The 22,542-nt window shown below is 35.9% G+C and overlaps 1 protein-coding gene across 1 annotated transcript in view; it reads right to left on the bottom strand.

Moving 5' to 3' along the window:
- Window positions 1-22,542, bottom strand: part of LOC128210972 (uncharacterized) — a 124,344-nt gene that overhangs the window by 43,955 nt on the left and 57,847 nt on the right. The window contains exons 63-97 of the mRNA XM_052915331.1: window positions 21,971-22,162; window positions 21,029-21,157; window positions 20,533-20,721; window positions 19,633-20,094; window positions 19,153-19,344; window positions 18,675-18,818; window positions 17,629-17,817; window positions 17,010-17,141; window positions 16,524-16,709; window positions 15,759-15,890; window positions 14,963-15,148; window positions 14,573-14,716; window positions 13,646-13,840; window positions 13,051-13,185; window positions 12,592-12,780; window positions 12,043-12,174; window positions 11,116-11,298; window positions 10,680-10,804; window positions 9,871-10,068; window positions 9,427-9,592; window positions 7,892-8,155; window positions 7,401-7,721; window positions 6,921-7,103; window positions 6,024-6,320; window positions 5,722-5,850; window positions 4,622-4,948; window positions 4,042-4,233; window positions 3,645-3,797; window positions 2,581-2,769; window positions 2,269-2,394; window positions 1,887-2,069; window positions 1,589-1,702; window positions 1,164-1,352; window positions 653-964; window positions 252-374 (exon numbers count right to left, since the gene is read on the bottom strand). Coding sequence (XP_052771291.1) covers window positions 252-374; window positions 653-964; window positions 1,164-1,352; window positions 1,589-1,702; window positions 1,887-2,069; window positions 2,269-2,394; window positions 2,581-2,769; window positions 3,645-3,797; window positions 4,042-4,233; window positions 4,622-4,948; window positions 5,722-5,850; window positions 6,024-6,320; window positions 6,921-7,103; window positions 7,401-7,721; window positions 7,892-8,155; window positions 9,427-9,592; window positions 9,871-10,068; window positions 10,680-10,804; window positions 11,116-11,298; window positions 12,043-12,174; window positions 12,592-12,780; window positions 13,051-13,185; window positions 13,646-13,840; window positions 14,573-14,716; window positions 14,963-15,148; window positions 15,759-15,890; window positions 16,524-16,709; window positions 17,010-17,141; window positions 17,629-17,817; window positions 18,675-18,818; window positions 19,153-19,344; window positions 19,633-20,094; window positions 20,533-20,721; window positions 21,029-21,157; window positions 21,971-22,162 — 6,702 coding nt within the window. The remainder of the gene's footprint in view (window positions 1-251; window positions 375-652; window positions 965-1,163; window positions 1,353-1,588; window positions 1,703-1,886; window positions 2,070-2,268; window positions 2,395-2,580; window positions 2,770-3,644; window positions 3,798-4,041; window positions 4,234-4,621; window positions 4,949-5,721; window positions 5,851-6,023; window positions 6,321-6,920; window positions 7,104-7,400; window positions 7,722-7,891; window positions 8,156-9,426; window positions 9,593-9,870; window positions 10,069-10,679; window positions 10,805-11,115; window positions 11,299-12,042; window positions 12,175-12,591; window positions 12,781-13,050; window positions 13,186-13,645; window positions 13,841-14,572; window positions 14,717-14,962; window positions 15,149-15,758; window positions 15,891-16,523; window positions 16,710-17,009; window positions 17,142-17,628; window positions 17,818-18,674; window positions 18,819-19,152; window positions 19,345-19,632; window positions 20,095-20,532; window positions 20,722-21,028; window positions 21,158-21,970; window positions 22,163-22,542) is intronic.

Raw genomic sequence — 22,542 nt, forward strand, 5'->3', positions numbered from 1 at the left:
AAAACAGAAAATGTATATTTTCATGGTAACCTTATTTGGATATATGTATATATGTCTCTAAAAAGAAATAAAGAATGATCTTTCCACCAACTTGAAAAGAGCTAGCTAGCATACTACTTAAGCATTTAAACTAAGACCTAAACCTTTACAGCCCTAGAAATGTAAATATTTCTTCATGTTTAGAGATAAAATACTACTTAATATTTAGAGATTAAACACAATTAAATGTTTAGAGATTAAACACTACTCACAAACACCCTAGAGAGGGTTGAGCCTACAAGTGACTGTGTAAGCCAAACTTGGCCAGTAAATTTGTCCACGAAGAAATATCGAATGTTGGATGATTGAGATGCTAGGTAGTAGGTAACCCCATCCTGTAATGGTGATATGTACATACATTACAAAGCAACCAAAATGAAATAAAACACATTTCATTTTTCAATATATTGTGATAAACAGACATCATGAAAGGCTGAATTGACAGTTGTTTTCATCTGCGTAATTGTTACTGTCACACATAAGGCTGAGCAAGATATGATATATCTTGATCATACTATTTACTTGTAGTGATTAATTTTATTTTATTTCTTTCACAATGGCACTTTCTTAATTTAAGGAAAAAAATATACTTAATATATATAAAAATGCTTACATTTGAATCAAAGTCATTTGCAGAAACATTAAACAATACAGAGCCAACTGCAGTAGATTCTGGAATGGTTGCCCCTACGCACTGCGTGAAAACGGGGGCACTTGGGTTACATATCACACTGATGGCAACAGTTGCTGTAGCAACCAAATTTGGTCGAACATTGTCAATGGCCGTCACTCGTGCAGTGTAGACGGAGGCAAAGTTGATGTCTCGGAGAAGAGTTGTTGTCGTGGTGACAATTCCACTGAATGGGTCCACACTGAAGAAGCTTGGGGCTGGGTAGTCTCCAATCAGAGAATACTGGATTCTGCCCTGGAATTAGATGGAATATATGAGGTAAGGATGTGTTGAAAAGATCCATTGAAACATAAAAACATAAACTTTATAAATTTACTCTTGTTTCAAAGAAAGGATAATCATACTAATTCCTTGTGTCAAGAAATATTCATAGCTAATAAAGAAAGCCCGAATTACTAAATTAACTCCATAGAAGTTTACACATAATGCTTACAGCAAGATCGCGATCTGTGGCATTGACATTGAAGACAAATCCTCCAATATTGTTACACTGAAGAATGGTGGTAGAATATGGCGTGTTAAGGAAGAAGGGAGGGAACTGGTCTCGTGTAACTGTTATTATCACATCCGTCACAGTTGTCTTAGGGTTGCACTCACTGTTGTCACTGGCAACCACTCTAACCTGATAAATCAAAGTCCGAAAAAAAACCACTTTAAATTCAATGCCATAATAATCAATTAAAATCCTAAGTTTTATTGAATAAAAATATTTTGTGTTCTAACATTAAACATGCAGATTGTAAGAGGTATTACACAAAAAAAGTTTGTACTTTTTAATTCATTTTGAAATAAGAAAATATGCAAATAGACAACTGCTATATAACTTCACTTAATGAATCTAGAGTGTTCATGCTGTACCGTGTACTCTGTCTGTATATCATTTAGTAGGGTATTGCGTAGACAGAGAGCCCCAGAATCGACTCCCACGCTGAAGAAGTCTAAGTTGGAGGCAGTGCTATAGGTGATGGCATCCTAGAAACATCAAAACATGTATTATCAAGTAAGTCGACCAAACAAAAAATGTATTAACTATGTCTGTTTCATAGAAAAGAGACATTCAGATGTCACATGTTTATAAATGATGCTTTAAATATATAACAATTAATTTTTGCGTAGTGACTTAACAAGGCCGGCATGAACTTTGAATAATATCTACCTGGTCTTGGTCAGAGGCTGCCAGGGTGAGGAAGCAGTTTCCGATGGTGGCTGTCTCATTGATAGTGACCCGATAGGTGGACTGGGGGAATTCTGGGCCATTTTCGTTACATATGACCTGGATGTTCACTTGGGCCTCGGCAACCTGTGTTCTGCAGTCTATGTCATAGGCTTCCACTCGTACCTGGCGAAGTTTATAAAAACACATGTACAAATGTACATATATTAAATATGCAGGTGCTAAAATGTTTAATATTTCTCACAGCGGATTGAACCAGAATACTCTTGAATTAATGATTACCACACAATTTTGATAAGTTTTCAAACAATTAACAAAATAAACAAAGTAGGAATAATCAAATTATTCTTGTCAAGACTCTTACAGTGTAACTGTTAGTGAATTTATCTGTGTTGAGAAGGTTCTGGACGAAAATATCTCCAGTTACACTGTTGATAGCAAAGTAATAGGGTCCGCTGCTATCCCCAGTAATCCTGTATTGTATAAGGCCCTGAAATCAAATAGTAATTTCTGTCATAATTATTGATATGCAAGCAAATAAATTACTGTAATGGACTTTCAATACATTTTACATACACATGAAGAAGAACATTAATTTTTCTCTCCATATTCAGTAATAATATCTCCAATAATACATGTACATATCTTTGACACTACACTTCAAATTATCACTCACAGTTGCCGTGCTGTCCCTGGCATCAACGGTGAATACAGTTGTTCCAACAGCGGTGTTTTCTGACACCACCCTGCTGTAAGGCTGATTAATAAAAGATAGCGTGTCACACTGACGCGACACGAACACTGTCAAAGGAACTACCGATGATTTTTCGTTGGGGAAACGCTGGTCTCTTGCCTGAACTTGCATCTGTAAATAGAATGGACAATTAATTAATCAAGGTACTGTTAATGGAAGCTTTACAAAAACATCCACAAGGATGATCTGTTTCCAACAAAACACCATGAAGAGTTTACTATCAACAGGAATCAATTGTCACTTAAATAAATCCGACATTTATAAAAAAAAATGAAGTAATATACAATATGTTTAGTTACATACTTATCATATTTTATGAATATCTCTGAATATTTTGCTCTGTCTATGAAGACAATTTTTGCAGTACATCTTGTGACTTATCCCCCCCCCCTCTACCAAGTCATAGTACTTAATAGCAGGCCTTTTTCTATATATTTTTTTTTAATGAGTTTTTTTTTCCTGTAATGGTTCATTAAACATCCTAATTGTGTGATTAAAAAAGTTTTGGGGATCATTGCATTCAGAGAGCAGTATGCAATACTAACAGTCATGATTAAATGCAATAGATATTTAAACTCACACAGATTGATATTTTAGCTATTTCAGGTCTTTTGAAAGGGAAAAGAAACTAATATTTTCATTATCTCCTCATTTGCAGGAGACAGAAAAGCTTGTTCTTTTAACTGTAAAATTTCCCAATTTACAATGTAAAGCAACTTTTTTTTTCTCAAAAAGGCATATTTCACGGTGTAAAATTTCCAAAGCTGTCTAGGGTATTTTTCATATAGAAAAGTAAGAAGAAAATGGCCTGAATGACCAATTTTGAATTTAAAAAAAAATCATACGCCATTTTATCATTGACAAATGTCGTATAGTTGATATTCCACAATGTTTTGAATCTACAAGCTGATCGATTTACAAATTATTGTTAATTATAAAACCCTTGTAAAATCCAATCAAAGTACAGAAAACAAATTTTAGCTTACAGTGAATCTGGTTTCCTGCAGCTGATCAAGATACAAAGGCTGCTTGATGAAGACCTGGCCTGTGAACTCACTGATGTAGAAGAAGTCCAAGCCTCTGTTGATATTCTGGTTAAATACTTCACTCTGAGGCACAAATGAGTAGTGTACCCGGTCCTGTAGAACAAATGAGGTAAGCTATTTAAATAGTCCTAAGGTAAACCCTCAAAAACACCTTATATTACAACAGAAAGTTAAAATAACACTTTTTATAGTTTTACAAAGCATTTGATCTTATACTTAACAATAAAATTCTACCCTCAAAATGTATCTTAAAAAAAAAAAAAAAATGCTCTTTGCTTAATGGCCATATGGAACTGGTAAATAAAATATTTAGGAGATACTTATTTTGAAGACTTACATTACATGTATCTGTTGCACTAATGTTCAAGATGGAAACAGCCTTAGTGTCTGAACACAGGCAGCCATCAACGTTTGCCTGGTACGAGTTAGAATCGAACGCAGGAGCACTGGGGTTACGACCAACTGTAATAGTGACTGTCGCTGTGCCTGTTGCATCAGGGAAAACACTGTCATAGGCTCGCACCACAAACTAGAGAAGAAATGTGTCATAAAAGATACAATAGAACAAGATATATAGCAAGAAACCTTACCTCTTATGTTGGAGAGTATTCTAAAGAAAATGAAAGGTATTCATTAACTTTTCACAATAACTTAAACATCTAAATTGGGTGTATCTATTTTTGTAAAAGCACTCAAACACTTTAACATACATCAAAGGATATGTGTATTAAGTATTCTAAAAAAACCTGAAGCTTAAATACTTGAAACAATTTATTTTTTAAATTTTGTGTTTAGTCAATCATACCCATTTTTGCCTTGTAGCGACTTTTTAACATGGTATGATTTCCTACAAGGTGATTCACTCGACTATTTATTATATAAGTGTGCACTTCATACAGGCTATGTTTTGGCCCTACCTCATATGTGGTGGAAACAGTAGACTCAGTTCGAAGGTTATTCCGCACCCTGATTTCACCATTGTTGTTAATAGAGAAATAATACTGAGCCCTCAGATCATCAGTGGCGAAGTTCGGGTAGACATTATAAACCAACGAGCCCTGGAGGTCACAGTCTGTGGCCGTCACTGTATACACGCTTGCCGTTTCTGGGAGGCACTCGTCAACAGTGACTTGGAATGGTTGGCGTATAAACTCTGGTGGGCAAGTGTCACGTAGGATTGTGAAAAAGCAGTTAGTCGAGGTTGTCTTTTCAGGGTTTGACTGGTCACTCACTGTTACAGTAAACTGAAATTTCAAATGAGTAAGTTCATATTGATTGTAATTTATTAGTGTTATCTGACCTTACTTAAGAATATGCTTGACTTGATAAAGATATATTAAAAGATTAGGTATACTTAATAACTGTCATGCATTACAAAACAAGTACATGTGTATGTTCATTTTTGTTTGAACTTCATTTTGGCAGGAAAAAGCACAGAATGTGTTGCAACCATTTCAAGAATGGGTTTTATACGATAAATTTTAATAACAGGAGATGGTGGCATAAACAGAAAATGGTGGCTTAAATAGCACATCAAGGACTGTGTAAACAGGAAATGGTGGTGTAAACAGCACATGGAGATATAAACAGGAAATTGTGGCATAAACAGGAAATGGTGGTGTAAACAGCACATGAAGGTGTAAGAGGAAATAGTGGCGTAAACAGGAAATTGTGACATAAACAGGAAATGGTGGCGTAAACAGCACATGAAGGTGTAACAGGAATTCGTGGTATAAACAGCAAAGGTGGCGTAAACAGCACAAGGTGGCGTAAAAAGGCAGGAGAAGATTATTCTGTAGAATGGTTTATACAACATTCTTTAAGGATTGTTTTGATTTGGTCAATTTCACAAGTTCAAAATATACTATGATATTGTTAGAATATTGGAAAACATTGGTAAATTAGTATTTTGCTTAAGCTACCTAATTGTAGTTCTAATTGGTGTGTAAATAATCACAAATATTAAACTCCAAAAATATTTGACCAATTGACAGTGTATGTTTAACAATTCTATTACCTGGAAGGTATTCCTGAATGTAGTGGTCAATGAAGACTTCAGAATGACGCTGCCAGTGTCAGGATCCAGGAAGAATGTGTTTGCAACCACAGAGTCTGTCAAACCGCTAAATCTGTACCTTAATTTGTCCTGTGTAAACATAAAAAATAAATCCTGAAAAATGTGTAAAGTTTAAGGTGAGTAAAAATTCTAAACTGAAGACTTGATTGAGGATTTCTACAACCTTTTTCACTGAGTACCTATTTATTATTATATGCAACTAATTTTGCCATGTTCATGATGCTAATAATCAATATTCTTACACCATCAGCATCAGAAGCAGTGATGTTGAACACTCGTAGTCCGAGATTTGCATTTTCAGAGATGGATGCTGCACAGGTGGGTGATGTTATTATTGGGGGGTTGGGGTTCCTGTTCACGAAGATCGTACATGTCCCCGTTCCCTGTCTAGCTGGATACTCTGTGTCAAATACACGCAGTCGCATGTAGTAGACGGCCGCAGTGTCAGAGGTCAGGCATGATTGGAGGCGTATCTGACCAGTGGTTGAGTTGAGATTGAAGTATGGGTTCTCACCATCAGCAACATATCTTATTTGGCCCTGAAGAAACACAGCAACAAAATATGATAATCAACTGTAAATCTAGCATTGCTTTAAGGTGTAAGCACATATTTACAAACATTGATGAGGCCTAGACATTTATTTGTAAAAGGACATATATATAAAAATAAAATTACACAAACATGTTACTGTATGTCTTTTAGTCTTTTATAACTTCATATCTAAACATTTCAGTGGTACTACTTGATCATTAGATAAAAAAGAATCATAGAACAGAAGTGTTGACAATGTCATGCATTGTTTAATGGTGGCACATCATTTGGAAGTCGATTAAAACCAAAACATGTATTAAAGATTGCAAGTGATTCAATAGCATAACAAAAATTAGGACTATAACCCTTACATGAAAAAAGGGTTGAAGACATTAAATGAAAACTAGTATATACCTTCTATAAGGTCTTATAGGCTTCTAGCATTTATGTGATAAAAGGTTTAAATATTTACACTGACGACAAAGAATTCAAATGTAGTTTACTAGTTCACAAGATCATAGTTAAGTCAAAGACAAAACAATAATAATTCGAGGTATAAAAAGTACCAAAAAAAAGTACAAAAAAAAAAAGATTGATAAAATCTTACAATGAGATCGCCATCAGTGCCCCTAGCCTGGGTTACAAGTGAGTTGATCTCACATTCTGTGCCAATGGTTGCACTGCAAGGCTGCAAGAAGGGGCTGAAGCGGTCTCGCTGGATTGTAAGCGTAAACACTGCTGTCCCACACTGGGGAGTACCACATCGGGAGTCACACGCCCGCAGCCCAATCTGGGAGAAAATATATATTATAAATACTGCAAGGCAATTGGCTGGAAATTAAACATATACAAACACAAACACTTCTGTTTATAATATATATTTGACTTATGTTAAACCCCAAAGTTAATTTTTCAAATTATTTTCTATTTTCTTACTTTTGGAATGATAAATAGTTGTTTTGATGAAACACTGGAATGAAACAATAAATTGAACAGTTTGTGATAAGGAATGTACTAATTAACATGCATGAGTTACATTCACATTGAATTTACAATAAATCAAACAAGGGGTTACAAAAATCCTCACATTATCAGTGAGCTGAGTTCCCTCGGTCAAAGGTTTCTTCAGGTAGATGTCGCCAGTGGTCGACACAATGTAGTAAAACTCCTCAATTCGGGAACTTGTTCCGAAAGCATCACCGGTAATTGAGTATGTGATCACGTCTCCATCATTGTCACTGGCTGTTATTGCCAGGATCTCAGTGCCAAGTTCCCATGTCTCGAAAATGGTTTTGAAATATCTTGAAGTTTGGAAAACGGGAACATTTGTGCTGCACTCCACAGTTATAGAAACGTCTGAGTATACCTTCCTGTCTGGGCACGCGGAATCATAGCACTGTATTGGGAACTGGAAAAAAACAATAGAAGACTTTACTTATTTGTGTAAAGGAAATCAGTTGAATTTCAGGATAATATGGAAAATTTAAGATGTAGTTTAAAGATATTGTTTTTGCATACTTACACCAAGGCTCGATCAATACCTTGTGCTCTTTAACCAAAAAAATTGTGAAAACTTACACTGTAAGAATATCCTCTGTGCAATCTGAGAGCATTGGAGTTAGATACAAATACACTGCCAGTCTGTCTGTCAATTTCGAAATAGGCAGCAGCCAATGAATACCCATACGGCTCATATACGATACTGCCGGTGAGGGCATTATCGAAGCACGATGCTGAGGTGACAACAGTGCCATTCGCTTCATTTTCCCGGACTGTTCCTGAGTATGGGCCTTGCGAGAACTGAGGTGAACCTGTACACACCTGGTTAACGACGACCGTCACCTGTGTAGTGGGAGGAATAAAAGAAATAAAGATATTCCAAAGCAATCAGTGACCATTTCAGGTCATGATAATTTAACACCACATGAGCAATAAAATCAAAATACTTACTTTTTGATATTTGAACATAACAAATCTTTAACAAGAATGACTGAACCTGCTCAATTCATCATGATACATGTATATTCTAATTTGCAAAAATGTTGAACTTGGTCAACATAATCTTGCATACCAAGTATAAAGTTTTACATTAAAACTACCCCACTTCCACAGGGCATTTGTGACACTTTCCAGACATAATTCTTTAAGACGCCATGTAAAAAGAGATCATATTTTAAAAAAAACAAGAGATGTTAGTGAAACATTTATGCCCCCTTGGGAGCCAAATTGTTAGTAGGATTTGGACACTTAAATAAAATATGGACAATCAGAAAACCTTTTTTCAGCTTACAGTCACACTGACCTTGACCTTTGACCCACTGACCTCAAAATCAATAGGGTTCATCTGCTGGTCATGACCAATAAGCCTACCTAGTATGAGGTCCCTGGGTCAAAGCGTTCTCAAGTTATTGATCGGAAACCGTTTTTCATGTTAAGGTCACACTGACCTTGACCTTTGACCCACTGACCTCAAAATCAATAGGGTTCATCTGCTGGTCATGACCAATAAGCCTACCTAGTATGAGGTCCCTGGGTCAAAGCGTTCTCAAGTTATTGATCGGAAACCGTTTTTCATGTTAAGGTCACACTGACCTTGACCTTTGACCCACTGACCTCAAAATCAATAGGGTTCATCTGCTGGTCATGACCAATACACCTACCAAGTATGAGGTTCCTGGGTCAAAGCGTTCTCAAGTTATTGATCGGAAACCGTTTTTCATGTAAAGGTCACACTGACCTTGACCTTTGACCCACTGACCTCAAAATCAATAGGGTTCATCTGCTGGTGATGACCAATACACATACCAAGTATGAGGTCCCTCGGTCAAAGCGTTCTCAAGTTATTGATCGGAAACCATTTGGTATTCCGACCGACCGACAGACAGACCGACCGACCGACATGTGCAAAACAATATACCCCACTTTTTTCAAAAGGGGGCATAATAACATTCAATTAAATTGGCGCTAAAATGGAAAGAATGTTTTTTGTACAACTACATTAACACAGAAGCTGGTAATGACATTGACAACAGCAATTAAAGCTAAGAAAATTTCATAACACTGATTGTACCTGAACTTTCTCTTCAAAAGGATTATGCCTTAACTCAACTTACCTGAGCAGTGGTGACACATGGTTCTGGTCGTTGATCACTGGCCTGTACAGTGAAGGTGTAGGACGGGACGTTTGTGTTAAACTGGGACGTGGTCAGTGAAATCAGCCCAGAAAACGGGTTCAGGTAGAACGGGTACTGATCCTGGGTGTTGCTAATAATTGTGTACCTTAAAACAGAAGAAATTACATGAACTTGACTGATGTAAAATAGACTTGGTCATGCTGGCAGAGCAAATGGTTGTGTAGGCATGAGGTTGGAGCTTTTAATGCAATTGATGTAAAAGTTGAACAGGAACTTTTCTTGAGTGTACATGCAATATTATCTGTTTCAAACCTCTTTCTTTTAAAAAACCTTAAATGTTACAGATTTGCATATAAATAAACCAATTTTGATTTCACAACTAAACCTTTAATACAAAGAAGTCAAAATCACAGAAATGCATACCTGATAGCATCACCATCGCCATCCCTTGCTAGCACACTCGCAACCGACCGGCCGACAACTAGGTTCTCACTGATCGCTGTGGAGTATGGGGCCCCAATAAACACAGGGCAGTTAGAGTTACGGGTCACTGTAATGTTCACACAAGCAGCCGCAGTCTGTTCCACACCACCAATCACAGCTCTGGCTTGGATCTGAAGTCTTTTCAAATAAAATCTTCAGTTAATATTTAGTGTTCAAGATAAGCCATATATATCTTATCCTGTGCTTCCTAAGCAAATTATAACTGTGCCAATTACAAACACTGAATTTTAAAACTTTTATTATAATCAAAGATTTCTACTGGTCTAATACTCAAAATCCAGCAACAGCTATACAAGGAATGAGGAATACCCTTGACATTGCCTGGACACGGTAATGTGCTGAAACTTCAAATCTTGGATAAAGATATTAATTTTGAGTAAATAAACATAAAAAAAAAAAAAAATTAAATCTAATCAAGGGCCTTAACTCCTAAATGAGTAGAGCAAGAAAAATGTAACAGCAAATGAGCAATCTTTTGCGTCCCTCGTATGTATGCATAAAGTTTCATAAATCCTTCCTCAGATATTCATCAGAGATGAAGAGGGACATGATACAAGATAATGTGACACTTTGGTATAAGACGGAACATGACAAATACGACTATAAATATTGTATCTCCAAGATATGCATAACAAAGAGTTTAATTATGTAAGTAAAATCTAAATAACATCAGAAAGAGTTATTTCTAATGGAATCCCCAACAAACCATCCCTACAATTCTGACTTACCTGTAGAAAGTCAGGTATACCGGATCTTCCAACAGGCTTCTGCGTATGAAGATGTTGCCAGTATTTGGATTGATACCAAAGTAGGTTGTGCCTGGCTCAAAGCTTATAATGCTATAGGTTGGGTTCTGAAATATACCATTTATTTCATTTAACATTAACTCTAATTAAATGTAAATGATTTGAAGTTATGACATGTGTAAACTTAATGGACTTGCAAATGTTTCCAACACTAAATGTGAATAGTTGGTCATCAACTCAAAGAGAAACAAAATTATCTACCCATAAAGGTAGTGTCATTATACAAATGTATTCATAGTCCTTTTCTAATGTCATCAATACTTTTGTGTTGCATCAATGGCCATCACTGACAACAAAAATGCTAAGGCCATAAAAAAAATAATCTATGAATAATGACAACACACTATACATCACTTACACCAGGATTAGCCAAGGTCTGTATGATGGACTGGTCAACCCGTTCAGTCTCGGGAATGGTGACAGAATAGCAGGTTTGGAGAGTGAACTGCAGTGTCTCTGTGCTCACCCGGACCACATTCACATTGACGTTTCTCTGTAATGTACGTGGCGGACTGCATCCATCAACCAGCTCCACACACACCTGGCAAGTGATAGAATGAAAGATTATAAGTATCTTGCATTGGGATTTCAAGAGTGATGCATTCCAACCCAAGTACAGGATATTTTACCCATACACTTTATGACGGTTCAATAAAATATCTGAAGCAAAGGGGAGGGATACATAATACCACCCAGATATGTTTTTCGGACAACTTTTCTAAATTACCTTTTGAATAACTTAGCAATATTTATGGCATTTTAATAAATGCCTGTTTTTCATTCAAACGGTGTTTGTTTTCCTTCAATCCATACTAGTTCGACTTCCCTGTACATAATGTAACTTTGACCTTGGACAATTACATAAAATATGTATATCATTTTTTTAACAATATTCCCACCTGAAAAAAAAAGCTTTTCTACCACCCAAGATAAGTAGATCCAAATATTTGGCCATGCTGGAAATCCTTATCTTGCCAACGAGCAAAGATAAAAAATTACCGTTATGGGACTACTTTTTATTGTCATTCACACAATTACCGCCCTGTGTTGAAAACTTGTATCTGTAGCACAATGGTAACCTTGTCTTGTGGCAATATTTAAAATAAAAAAAAATATTTCTCACATCAAGTGACACCAAAAAAAGATTTCACGCTGCGTTCAAGAAATAATGCTGCACTCTCCTTAGAACTTATTAAAGAACCATTTTCACTTGTACTGTTTTCTTTATCATCTTTACATGGAAACACTAAGCAAATCATAAAATGCTGCCATGCTGGAAACCCACCGTAAAGAAGTTGGTGTTGACGTTCTCGAATGACTGGAGCAGAGTTATCTTCCCATTGAAAAAGTTGACATCAAAGAATCCTGTGTTGCCTTGATTGGGGCACAAACTATACCTCAGCGTGTTCTCAGGAGCCTGGAGAGAGAGAAAACGATTTTGAGTGAATTTCATTCAGTTTATACTAATTTCTTTTAAGCTTGATTGTGATGAAAGCTGATAGATGATATAACCATACTCGAGTCCCTTTCTTGGGTACAAACCAGTACTGATGTCTATTTTAAGAAATCACTAGCTACTTGCTTCAGAATGTATTCTTATTTATTTTGCCGCATAAAGTCTTCATAATCAAAGAAAAAAATCCAATTTATTGAGTATACAATTAAAATGTATATAAATTATGGTATTGCACTTTTGTGCTCTGAGCAGAAAAAACAACGCTGTTTTTTTCAGGTGTATTTGTTAACAAGCCAAACTATGAATTCTTTCTCCATAGGTTGAACATCAAATTGAAGAGATAAGTGTATCAAAAATAAAGTTCTATCTAGTCCTTACTTGAATATCGAGGCCATAAGTGTCAAGGTCATACACAAGTGAGCCAACTGGGGCGGTTTCCAGAATGTTGACACTGTAAGTATCTGTACGGTCAAATATCGGGTCACACAGGTTGCGGGGAACAGTGATTCTCACGGTACTTGTGGCTGTTCTGGTGCGACACGCTCCATCATACGCCTCAATGCGGGCCTGAAAACAGTTGAGTTCAAAACATCATTGTGAAAATAATACAACATATATTTTAAATCAGGTAGATTTAAATTTTAAATAAGAGCATATTTATATCACACATCTTCAATTTAATGTGAATTGTTTCACACTCAAAGCCACTCAAACTCAAGAATGTAAATACTGACCTAATGCATGTGCTGGACAACACTTGGATTACTTATGCTTGTTTACCTGCTGAACATTTGTTTACAAAAATCAGATGAATTAATAAAAACGGCTGCTACTTACTGTATAGGTGGTGGCCGCATCTTGGAGAAGGCTGACGTTTCTAAGGCTGATAACTCCACTTGCTTCATTGATACCAAAGTATGTTGGTGTAACATCATCTCCAATCATGCGATACCTCACAACATTGAATGGGGTCTGAAAAAGTATCAATGATCCATCGTTACATAATATACTTTATTGAGATGTAACAAAATAAAATTCTCTTCTTTTCATTCAATGTCCAGTGCTCCAGCTAGGCCTAAATAGCAGGGGTGGGGGAGCCCTGGCATCCTGCTGCCTTTTTACTATGCCCTTTTGTTTGAAAGAGCCGCCTTTGATGACTATGAACCATTCCCGGTACTTATTTTTTATTGGACATATTGTCAAGTTAATTTTCAGAAATAAGTATAAAATAAATAATTATACATTATTTTGACCCTTAGGTTAAGATAACAGCTAAGATATTCAAATAAACTATTAGTATTGAAAGTAGTTACAAAACACACAATATGAATTGAACATTGACCCTTGCAAGTGCCCCATTAAGGCTCATTCAATGCACATCAAAAGTGCCCTTTCTGGCACATCTTTTTATACATCTAGCTTACTATCTTACCCTTGTGTCACTGTCTGAGGCCGTCACCCTGTACACGGAAGATAACACTGGGAAAGTCTCCTGTATTGTTCTTGCATATGGCTCGTTGACAAACTGTGGGGTGAACCTGTTACACTCAATGCGAATGGAGATACTGGCTCGGGTCTGTGCCTCAAGGGAATCAGGTCTTCCTAGGTCGAAGGCGGTAGCTTCAAACTGAAAATATTGGGGAAATATGCGTAATGCTAAAGTCAAGAGAAAGTTATACATGTGAGGGCTATTCCAGTAAAACATATAACCCCTGGGGGATGGCAATAATTTAAACAGTATATGGGTGAGGGTGTTTTTTCGCTTATTTGGACCACAGAAGGGTTTATTTGCTTCTGTAGGGGGGTTGCATCATTTAAAAGTGCCTTCCCTCCGGAGGTTATATGTGTGAAATTGGAAATTTTACAGCAAGGTTTAGCATTAAAAAAACACCTTAATATGCTTTAACGAAAATGCTGTTTATAAAAGCTGATTGTGTCAGGATTGCTTAAATTAATTGGCAGTTATACCTTACCAATATTTGCAGGGAAAGATAATAGGAATAAGACTTTGCTTTTTACAAATTTTCATTTTCATAAAAATTAATAAGTAGAATGATACCTGTATGTGATTTAAAAGTTAATAATGGGAAAAAATGCCTTCTTGATGAAAATGATCACTTAATGTAATAGACTTTTGATAGCCGAGGCTACAAATCAGCAAGATTTTGATATCTCTGGATTAACTAGCCAGGAGGGCAAGGTTCTGCCCTGGGCTGCAAGTTGGAACCTAGGGGTTCTTTTTTTTTCCTCTAAAACAAGGAAACCATGCAGGAAAAGGACTCATGTCTGTTTCAGATCACTATAAAGCACTCTTCACAATCAATCAAATACCAAATTGTATTAACTAAAGGTGTCTTACAGAGAAAGTCTGGTCCTCCACACATCCTTCTACAGGGAACACAGATCGCCGGAGCATGACAGCCCCACTGATTTCATTCACTGTAAAGTAGTCCAGCACATCGTTGTTACCACGCAGTGCATAACGCACGCCACTGTTTGGGTCCTGAAAAAGATATTAATATTGTAAAAAAAATATGAAAAAGATTAATAGTTGTTATATGATTTAAATGTATGTTTGTAAAGCAACAAGCACATTTGAAAAAAAATCACACTCTAATTAAGTTGATTATTCTTTTCTTTTTTTAAATAACAAAAATAATGCTTATTTGCAATTGTGTTGTTATATTTTATTAATAAGAAAAATAACTGGATAATCAAATCTGGAATGATCGCTGATTACAAAACTTACACAGAAATCTGAATCCGTAGCAGTCAGGAACAGAATGGGTCCACCAATATCGCACGTATCTGCGATTGTCTGAGTGTACTGAAGAGGGCTGAACACGGGTGGGGAAAGGTTTCTCGTTACATACACAACCACAACCGTGGTGTCCGATCGAGCTGGACTGCCACCATCACGGACACGTACTCGAATCTATAAAGGTAGTTATTGCAAATTTTACACAAGTTCCTACTTAATTAACTTGAATTTCCTTGGTGTTTCTATTCCTCCATAAACATACATAATTGACAGAATATGCTTATACCCGTTTTCTAACTAACCAACAAACAAGCTCACTCCTATGAACCCACAAACTTGGTGGGCCTATTGCTAATAATAATATAATACAGGAGCCAATGTGCCAAACATCTGTGCCATGTGATTTCAAATTATCCCAATTTGCATGACAGAGTAACAGTCCTGACATGACCACTACACTCTATGTGCATAATATGCAGTATTCCATAAGAATAAACCCTTAAATGTGACATTGACTTCAATGTTGGGAAGTAAATCATGCACTTGAGACTTCGCCTTCATGTGTTGAACATCTTTTTTTTTCAAAATCCCCCCATGCATAACAAAGTTACAGCTCCGAAAAGGCCACCTATAACCTTATGCAGCATTCCATTGTGGTTAATTTCAAGGTTGTGATGTGGATCTTGCATGCAACACATTAACTTTGTGTGCCAAAATATGTCAATTTCTTATTTATCCAAAACAGATGAGAATATAAAAGTATAAAACAACAACAACTACATACATAGTATCTATCTTGAGTGTCGGCACTGACAGAGGTCTGTAATGTGATGGCTCCTGTCACAGAGTTAATACGGAAAAATGTTGCAGCAGCATCGTCACCGATAATGTCATACTGCAGGCTGTTGAATGGAGCCTGAAAATGTTCAAGTTAAAATATAACTGTTCCTTACATATTGTTCATGAACATCAATAATATTCAAGTGATTTATCATCAAACATAGAGTTTAAGGAATTTGATATACAAATAGGTATCCTTGTGAGCTTATACAACTTGGATATCATTTGAAAGAGTTTTATATGCAGAGACAGCATATTGAAAACAAATAAATAAATTAATATAATAACCATCCTATTTCAACCTTGAAATATTGAAGTCGTTTTTTTTGTGTTTGTTGAAATAAAGGACAAAAATTCAAACTACAATAGGTTTATCTATAATGAACCTTTAGTCATAAACATAAAGGCTATTCCAGTTAAACATATAACCCACCGGGGGGGGAAGGCAATTATTTGAATAATATGTTGTTGGGTGTCTATTTTCGCTTATTTGGACTACAAAAGGGTAAATTTGTTTCTGTAGGGGGTAGGCATAATCAGTTCATATGATACCCATATTTAATGTGATAAAATGGCATATAGAGCATTAGCTACATTGTATAGGTAGGTTAAATTCCTTAACCACATTGTATAGGCTTGTGTGAGCTTCGGTGAACCTGAAACACAACAGCAATTCAGTCAAATCAAATAATATTCCATCTTGACTAACCCGAGTGTCAGCATCTGTTGCAGAAACAGTCAGGAGATTTGTGTTGACTGCCTCATTGCAGACAATGGTTTTTGAGTATAGCTCATTATCAAAGACTGGGGGGAACTGGTTGCGGAGAATGTTCACAATCACTGTAGCATTATCCTGACAGGACGGGAACCCTCCATCTTGGGCAATTATTGTCACCTGGAAAGGAAATAGTTCCATTGAAGTTTGTTTCAGACCATTTGCTCTCAAAATGACCAAAAAATTATCAGCTACAGACTATTTTCATTACAAAAACAAAATTATGTCAAAAAATTTACAAAGAAAGTCAGAATTTAACCATTTAAAATACCATCATTCTCCTTGACTTCAAATAATCTTTATATTAATTCATTAATGGTAAGCATACTTTGCATTTCATATTATGAAATTTCAACGACTTTAAAAATAATTCAAATGTTAAGATCTTAAAAAAATAGTTTTAATATAAAAGGCCATTACATTGTACTGGTTGCTGGTAGCTCCGCTGACACTGGCCCGGAGATATAACTGTCCCGTAGCAGCATCAATGTAAAATAGGTCACGGTTGTTCGAGAAGCTCGCAAGGCTGTACCGAACTGTGTTATACGGGGACTAAAAATGAAATTGTTATTATCATGTAACAGCAATGATTGTTCATAATTCACAAATTAATTTGCATGATCTTCTTATTTTCTTATCATTATTTTCTTTATTTACACAAAGTGATAAATGCACTTCTGGGAACTTCTTACTAACTACCATGAAGACATTTGGTTAGCTATTGCTGTTCTTCACCAGCAAGTGACAGTTAAATTCAAAAATCAATACCATGAGGATTACAAGCACCTGTAACTTTCTTCATATATAACCTATAACACAAAATTGAAATTCTTACATCTGTAACTTTCTTCATATATAACCTATAACACAAAATTGAAATTCTTACATTTGTAACTTTCTTCATATATAACCTATAACACAAAATTGAAATTCTTACATCTGTAACTTTCTTCATATATAACCTATATCTCAAAATTGAAATTCTTACATTTGTAACTTTCTTTATATATATCCTATATGTCAAAATTGAAATTCTTACATGAATGTCACGGTCGTTCGCTGTAACAGTTATGACAGGTCCAGAAGTCCCCTGTGACTCTGTGATTGTCGCCTGGTACAGGCGTGAAGGCGCAAACACAGGGCAATTCTCGTTACGAAGCACATTGATAGTGAGGACAGAGTCAGAGTAGCAAAGGATACTGCTGCCATCAGCTGCTCGAACACGCAGCTGAAAACACATATCATATTCATATGACTGTAAGGAATACTAGTTAATACACCTACTGTATTGGACACCTATTGGTTCTCAAATGAAAATACAATACTTTTTACCAAATCACATTTATAACAAATTGTGTGTGGATTTTATTATACTAAATTGCAGAATTTATCTTCTTTTATAGTTACACTGGCTGTACTGTAATTTCACCCCCACCCCCATTTTTTTCTACCCTGAATAAAAAACCTTCATGTAATAAAAAATATTGTTCTTTTTACATTACATAAAATATATTGAGTTGTTGAGTTAAATCATGTTCAACGTAAAAGTCTAAAATAAATAGTTCAGCTTTTAAAATGTGCAATCAACAAATTGGTAAAGGAGAAGATTGCATGGGTACTGCAGTTTGCAAATAAAATAAGTTCACTCGTAAATCAGCAAATAAAATCTCATAAACAATGTCATTTTGCATCTAAGAGGCAGTCAATTTGCACTGCCTCAAAAATGGATTTTTACAGTTAGTTTTCAGAACTTCAAAGGTATTTGTTTGTAGGCGTGCCATCAATGTGAGCGTAATTTATAGCTACAACTGAAAACTTGACACTGTGTTTGTATTGCTTGATTCTGGGGGTATGGGTTGACCTCTCAACTAGCTAGTTAACGCTAGACATCAAACTTCATGCAAATGGGCTGATCATACTGCAGTCAATTTCGAAAGGCTATAGATTTTGCACCTTATTTGAAAATTACTTATCAAATTTTGACAGACATTCAAGGCATTAAATACTTTAAATGTCAAGTACATTTGCAAGTCTCAAAAAAATCTAAAAAATGATATTTCCATAACACAATAATTTCCAGCTCACCTGGTAGACACTGGCACTGTCACTAAGAAGGCCATTGCTGGTAACAGTAACAAATCCACGGTCCGGGTCAATGTTGAACAAGACAGGGGCATTGTCATCCCCAATCAAAGTGTACTTCACCTGGCTGAACCGACCATCAAGCACCTGGGGAACATTATTGAAATTAGCATGTGTCATTACCCAATACTGCTTTATGTAATTCATGTTAATTCAATTTCATTTAGGCATAAGAACAACAGCATATGTAGAAATGTGTACATATATCTATAAATTCTGATCTTAAATCTTAAACATACTATCATCACACTGCATAAGGTCAAAACACAGCCATATCTTTCTTGTTAAAATTCGGGCGAAAATTACATTTTTACTAAAACATACATTTTATATCCAGTAAGTGTGACAAAATTTTGAATGATAACTAACAAATTGGGTTTCCAACTGCATAATTTCTCACAAAATATTATAAAGGGCTTACATTGGCATCACCATCAGTGGCCGAGATATTGAAGACCCTAGCAAATGTAGACTGTGACTGAGAGATAGTTATTTCCTCTGGTAGGTTGTTAAATCTGGGGCAGAAACGGTTCCTGATGACACAGAGGTTCACACGAACCTGCTGGTCGCTGGTCCTCTGGGGAGTGCCGAGGTCATATGCGCTAATGTAAAGCTGGAAAAAAAATGTTATACATCTAATTCATTTATTGTTAAAGCTTTGATTGACATAAAATTAGTTATTCATGTAAATCTATCAAATTGATACAAAAAGACATAAAGTTGCTTGAAGTGGAGTAAATCACTACATATTACCAGTATGTAAATACAACTATTAATTTAACATTAATTACAATGATATTTATCAAAAGAAAAACAATATGGTGAGTTATACATTGCGAACAAGATAAGAATTCAACAAAGCACAAAACATAAATTAAAGTTTCTATAAAAGAAAACTCACAGTGAAGTTGCTCTGCTGGAAATTGTCAGTTGTCAAGGACCTTCTCAGGTACACACATCCATCATTTGGTGAAACAGCGAAGTACGTCAGAGCATTCGTGGAATCAATACCAGATGTGGTATACCTTATATCGTTATATGGTGTGCGATCATCAGCGTCAGTCGCTGTCACACATACAATCTCCTCTCCTAACACCTGATCTTCGTAAATTGTTGTCTGATCGCAGTCATACAAAGTGCGGTCAAATACCGGGCTGAATTTGTTGCAGTTGATATTCACAGTCAGGGTGGTTGTGTCGTACTTAGACGGAAGGCCACCATCATTTACTTGGAGACAGATCTGATATCGACAGTCCAACGGTAGAGTATTGGCAAGGGTCACACAACCCGTTGTAGAGTTGATCGCAAAATAGTTGCGTGATGTGTCGTCACAGAAGGAGTAGGACAGTGTGTTGCATGGAGGCTTAAAAGAAGAGAATGGCACTGCAATGGTATTCTTGAAAATTATTAATTGAAAGTAGAACAACTCCCATATTGCTTCACTGTTGAAGTGTAAGCCGTAAAACAAAGCTTTTTACCTTATTACTGTATATACGGTAAGGTAACCCTGAAGGTTAAGTAGGGGGCATGGAAACCACTATTGAATCATGCCAAGAGCACCACAGAGGGAATACCGATGCTCATCTGTTGTTATTTTTTGTAGAAAAAGGGACACATCCTAAAAATTATTTAAGTCAGAGTTGTGGGCCTTGCAATGCAATTGCATATTGTCGCATGACGACCACTCCCCAAACACTTCTGACACCAAGGCTATTTCAATAGCTTTTTTTCTTCAAGCATACAAGCTAAAAATAAACACTCTGGTGACTTAATAGTAATTTTAAGTATTTCATTGTCTTACCTCAGCATCAAAATCGTTGGCAGTTGGACAGTACACAAGGCTGCCAACAGAGGCACTATCAGAGAGGGTCTTTGAGTATGGGTCGCTAATGAAGATTGGAGCGTTATCATTGTTGAGAACATTCACCCGAATATCAACATAGGCCCCACATAACTGCGGTGTGCCCATGTCACAGATCTCTGCTCGCATCTAGAGTAAGGTATTATGATAAAATATTGGCTTGTTCAAAAAATTAATACAACCAATCCATTAAACAGTAAACAAAATATTGTAAAAAATCTTAGGCACATATTTTAAATACATTAATTTTGAGATTAAAGTGATAAAGATTACAAACAATTTCATTTTCCTATATGACAAAATGGATGAAAATCATATGTCAAGTTCAAATATTTATTGTAAAAAACATATGTATACATACATATTCAGGGATTACAAAAAAGTAGTACTGTGTATATTAGAAATTTTGACTCTGGCCACAATTAAAGCAACTTACATTGAAGACACCCGCTGCGCAAGGTTCATAGTTCAGTGAGCCGCGAAGGGCAAGGTCTCCAGTGACAGGGTTCAACAGGAAACACTCATTGTCGTCAACCAGTCGATAACGAACAGTTTTCTGTGGAGCCTGGAACAGAGATAAGGGTTGCTAATAAAAAAAGGGCATAGGTCAATATTCCTTTATGTTTAGAGTCCGAGTTTGGGACTCTTCACTCAAAATTACAAATTGTTATCTGGTCTTGTTTGTAGAGAAAACTTGATGTTCATTTTTTATACCTACCATGGTTATGACAACATGGCTAAAACTATTTCAACATTGCTCTCTAATTGTGCAACATTATTTAACCAACGTTACATGGTAGTAATACACTAATGTTGTTGATAGCCTTTCTATAACAATATATACCCAGCTGCAACAGATTTTACTTATCTTTAAGAGTGCTAAATAAAATATAAATGTATGGATTGATCGCATTTTTTGTGTTCATGCCGTATAAATGCAGAAGGGAATCCTTTGCTCTGCTGCATTCATACATAATATTGATGATGCCCAGTTTTATTCCTGTCTGTTAAGATTTGTCAAAAGAAATGATTTCAAGGACTCTTTAACTTAACAATGCAAATTTCTGAGTCTGAATCTGAAATTCAGTCTATAGTATAGACCTTTTTTATTACAGGTAAGATATAATTATTTACATTGTCCCTAAAAACTAAGATAAGATAGTCAAATTTAAATGATCAAGAGCAGTTATTTCCTTATTGTACTTTTGTTACCTATGAGTCTCATCGAGCTAGTTTACAAAAGTAGGATTTTCTTGTTCAGCGATAAAACTCAAAAAATTATAAAGCTCAGATGTCAACCTTTACAACCAAACAGTATTAATAATATGTGATAAAGCATTTTACACATACATGTATGTAAATACTAAATTACACTTACAGCCAAATCATCATCCCTGCCAGCCACAGTAAGGACAGTGGCACCAAGCGGGAAGAACTCACAGTTGCGGATGGTTGCCGTGTAAACCGTATCCAGGAAGTAGGGGGCATGGAAGTTCTGTTCCACTCCCACGTGACAAACCTTGTAACCGTACTTCGCTGGGCGACCCAAATCACGAGCTTGAACACGAATCTGTGAACATGAAGAAATAATATCATGGTTATACACCATTTCTCTATCTAAATGTTAAGATTGGCTAAACAAATGAACAGCATGCATTTATTTTCAAGCACAACTAGAAATAACATGCCTTACAGATCAGAGTATCGCAGTTTAACAATATCAACAGGTTATTCTCATTTTCATTCTTAATCTTTCGTTATTAGTACAGTATAAGAAAATCACTATGTTAATTTATAATGCATTGCTATCAGTACACAATTGATTCTCATCTCATGGTCTAGGCACAAATATGAACAGGTAACAGTGATCGGAATCTGAAATTATTATCGTTATCAGGTTAATTTCTTGAATTTTTATTGACTCTGAAAAGTTTGTCCTAGTAAGCCTTG

The sequence above is a fragment of the Mya arenaria genome, chromosome 2 (genome assembly GCF_026914265.1).
Source record: "Mya arenaria isolate MELC-2E11 chromosome 2, ASM2691426v1".
NCBI classification, from domain to species: domain Eukaryota; kingdom Metazoa; phylum Mollusca; class Bivalvia; order Myida; family Myidae; genus Mya; species Mya arenaria.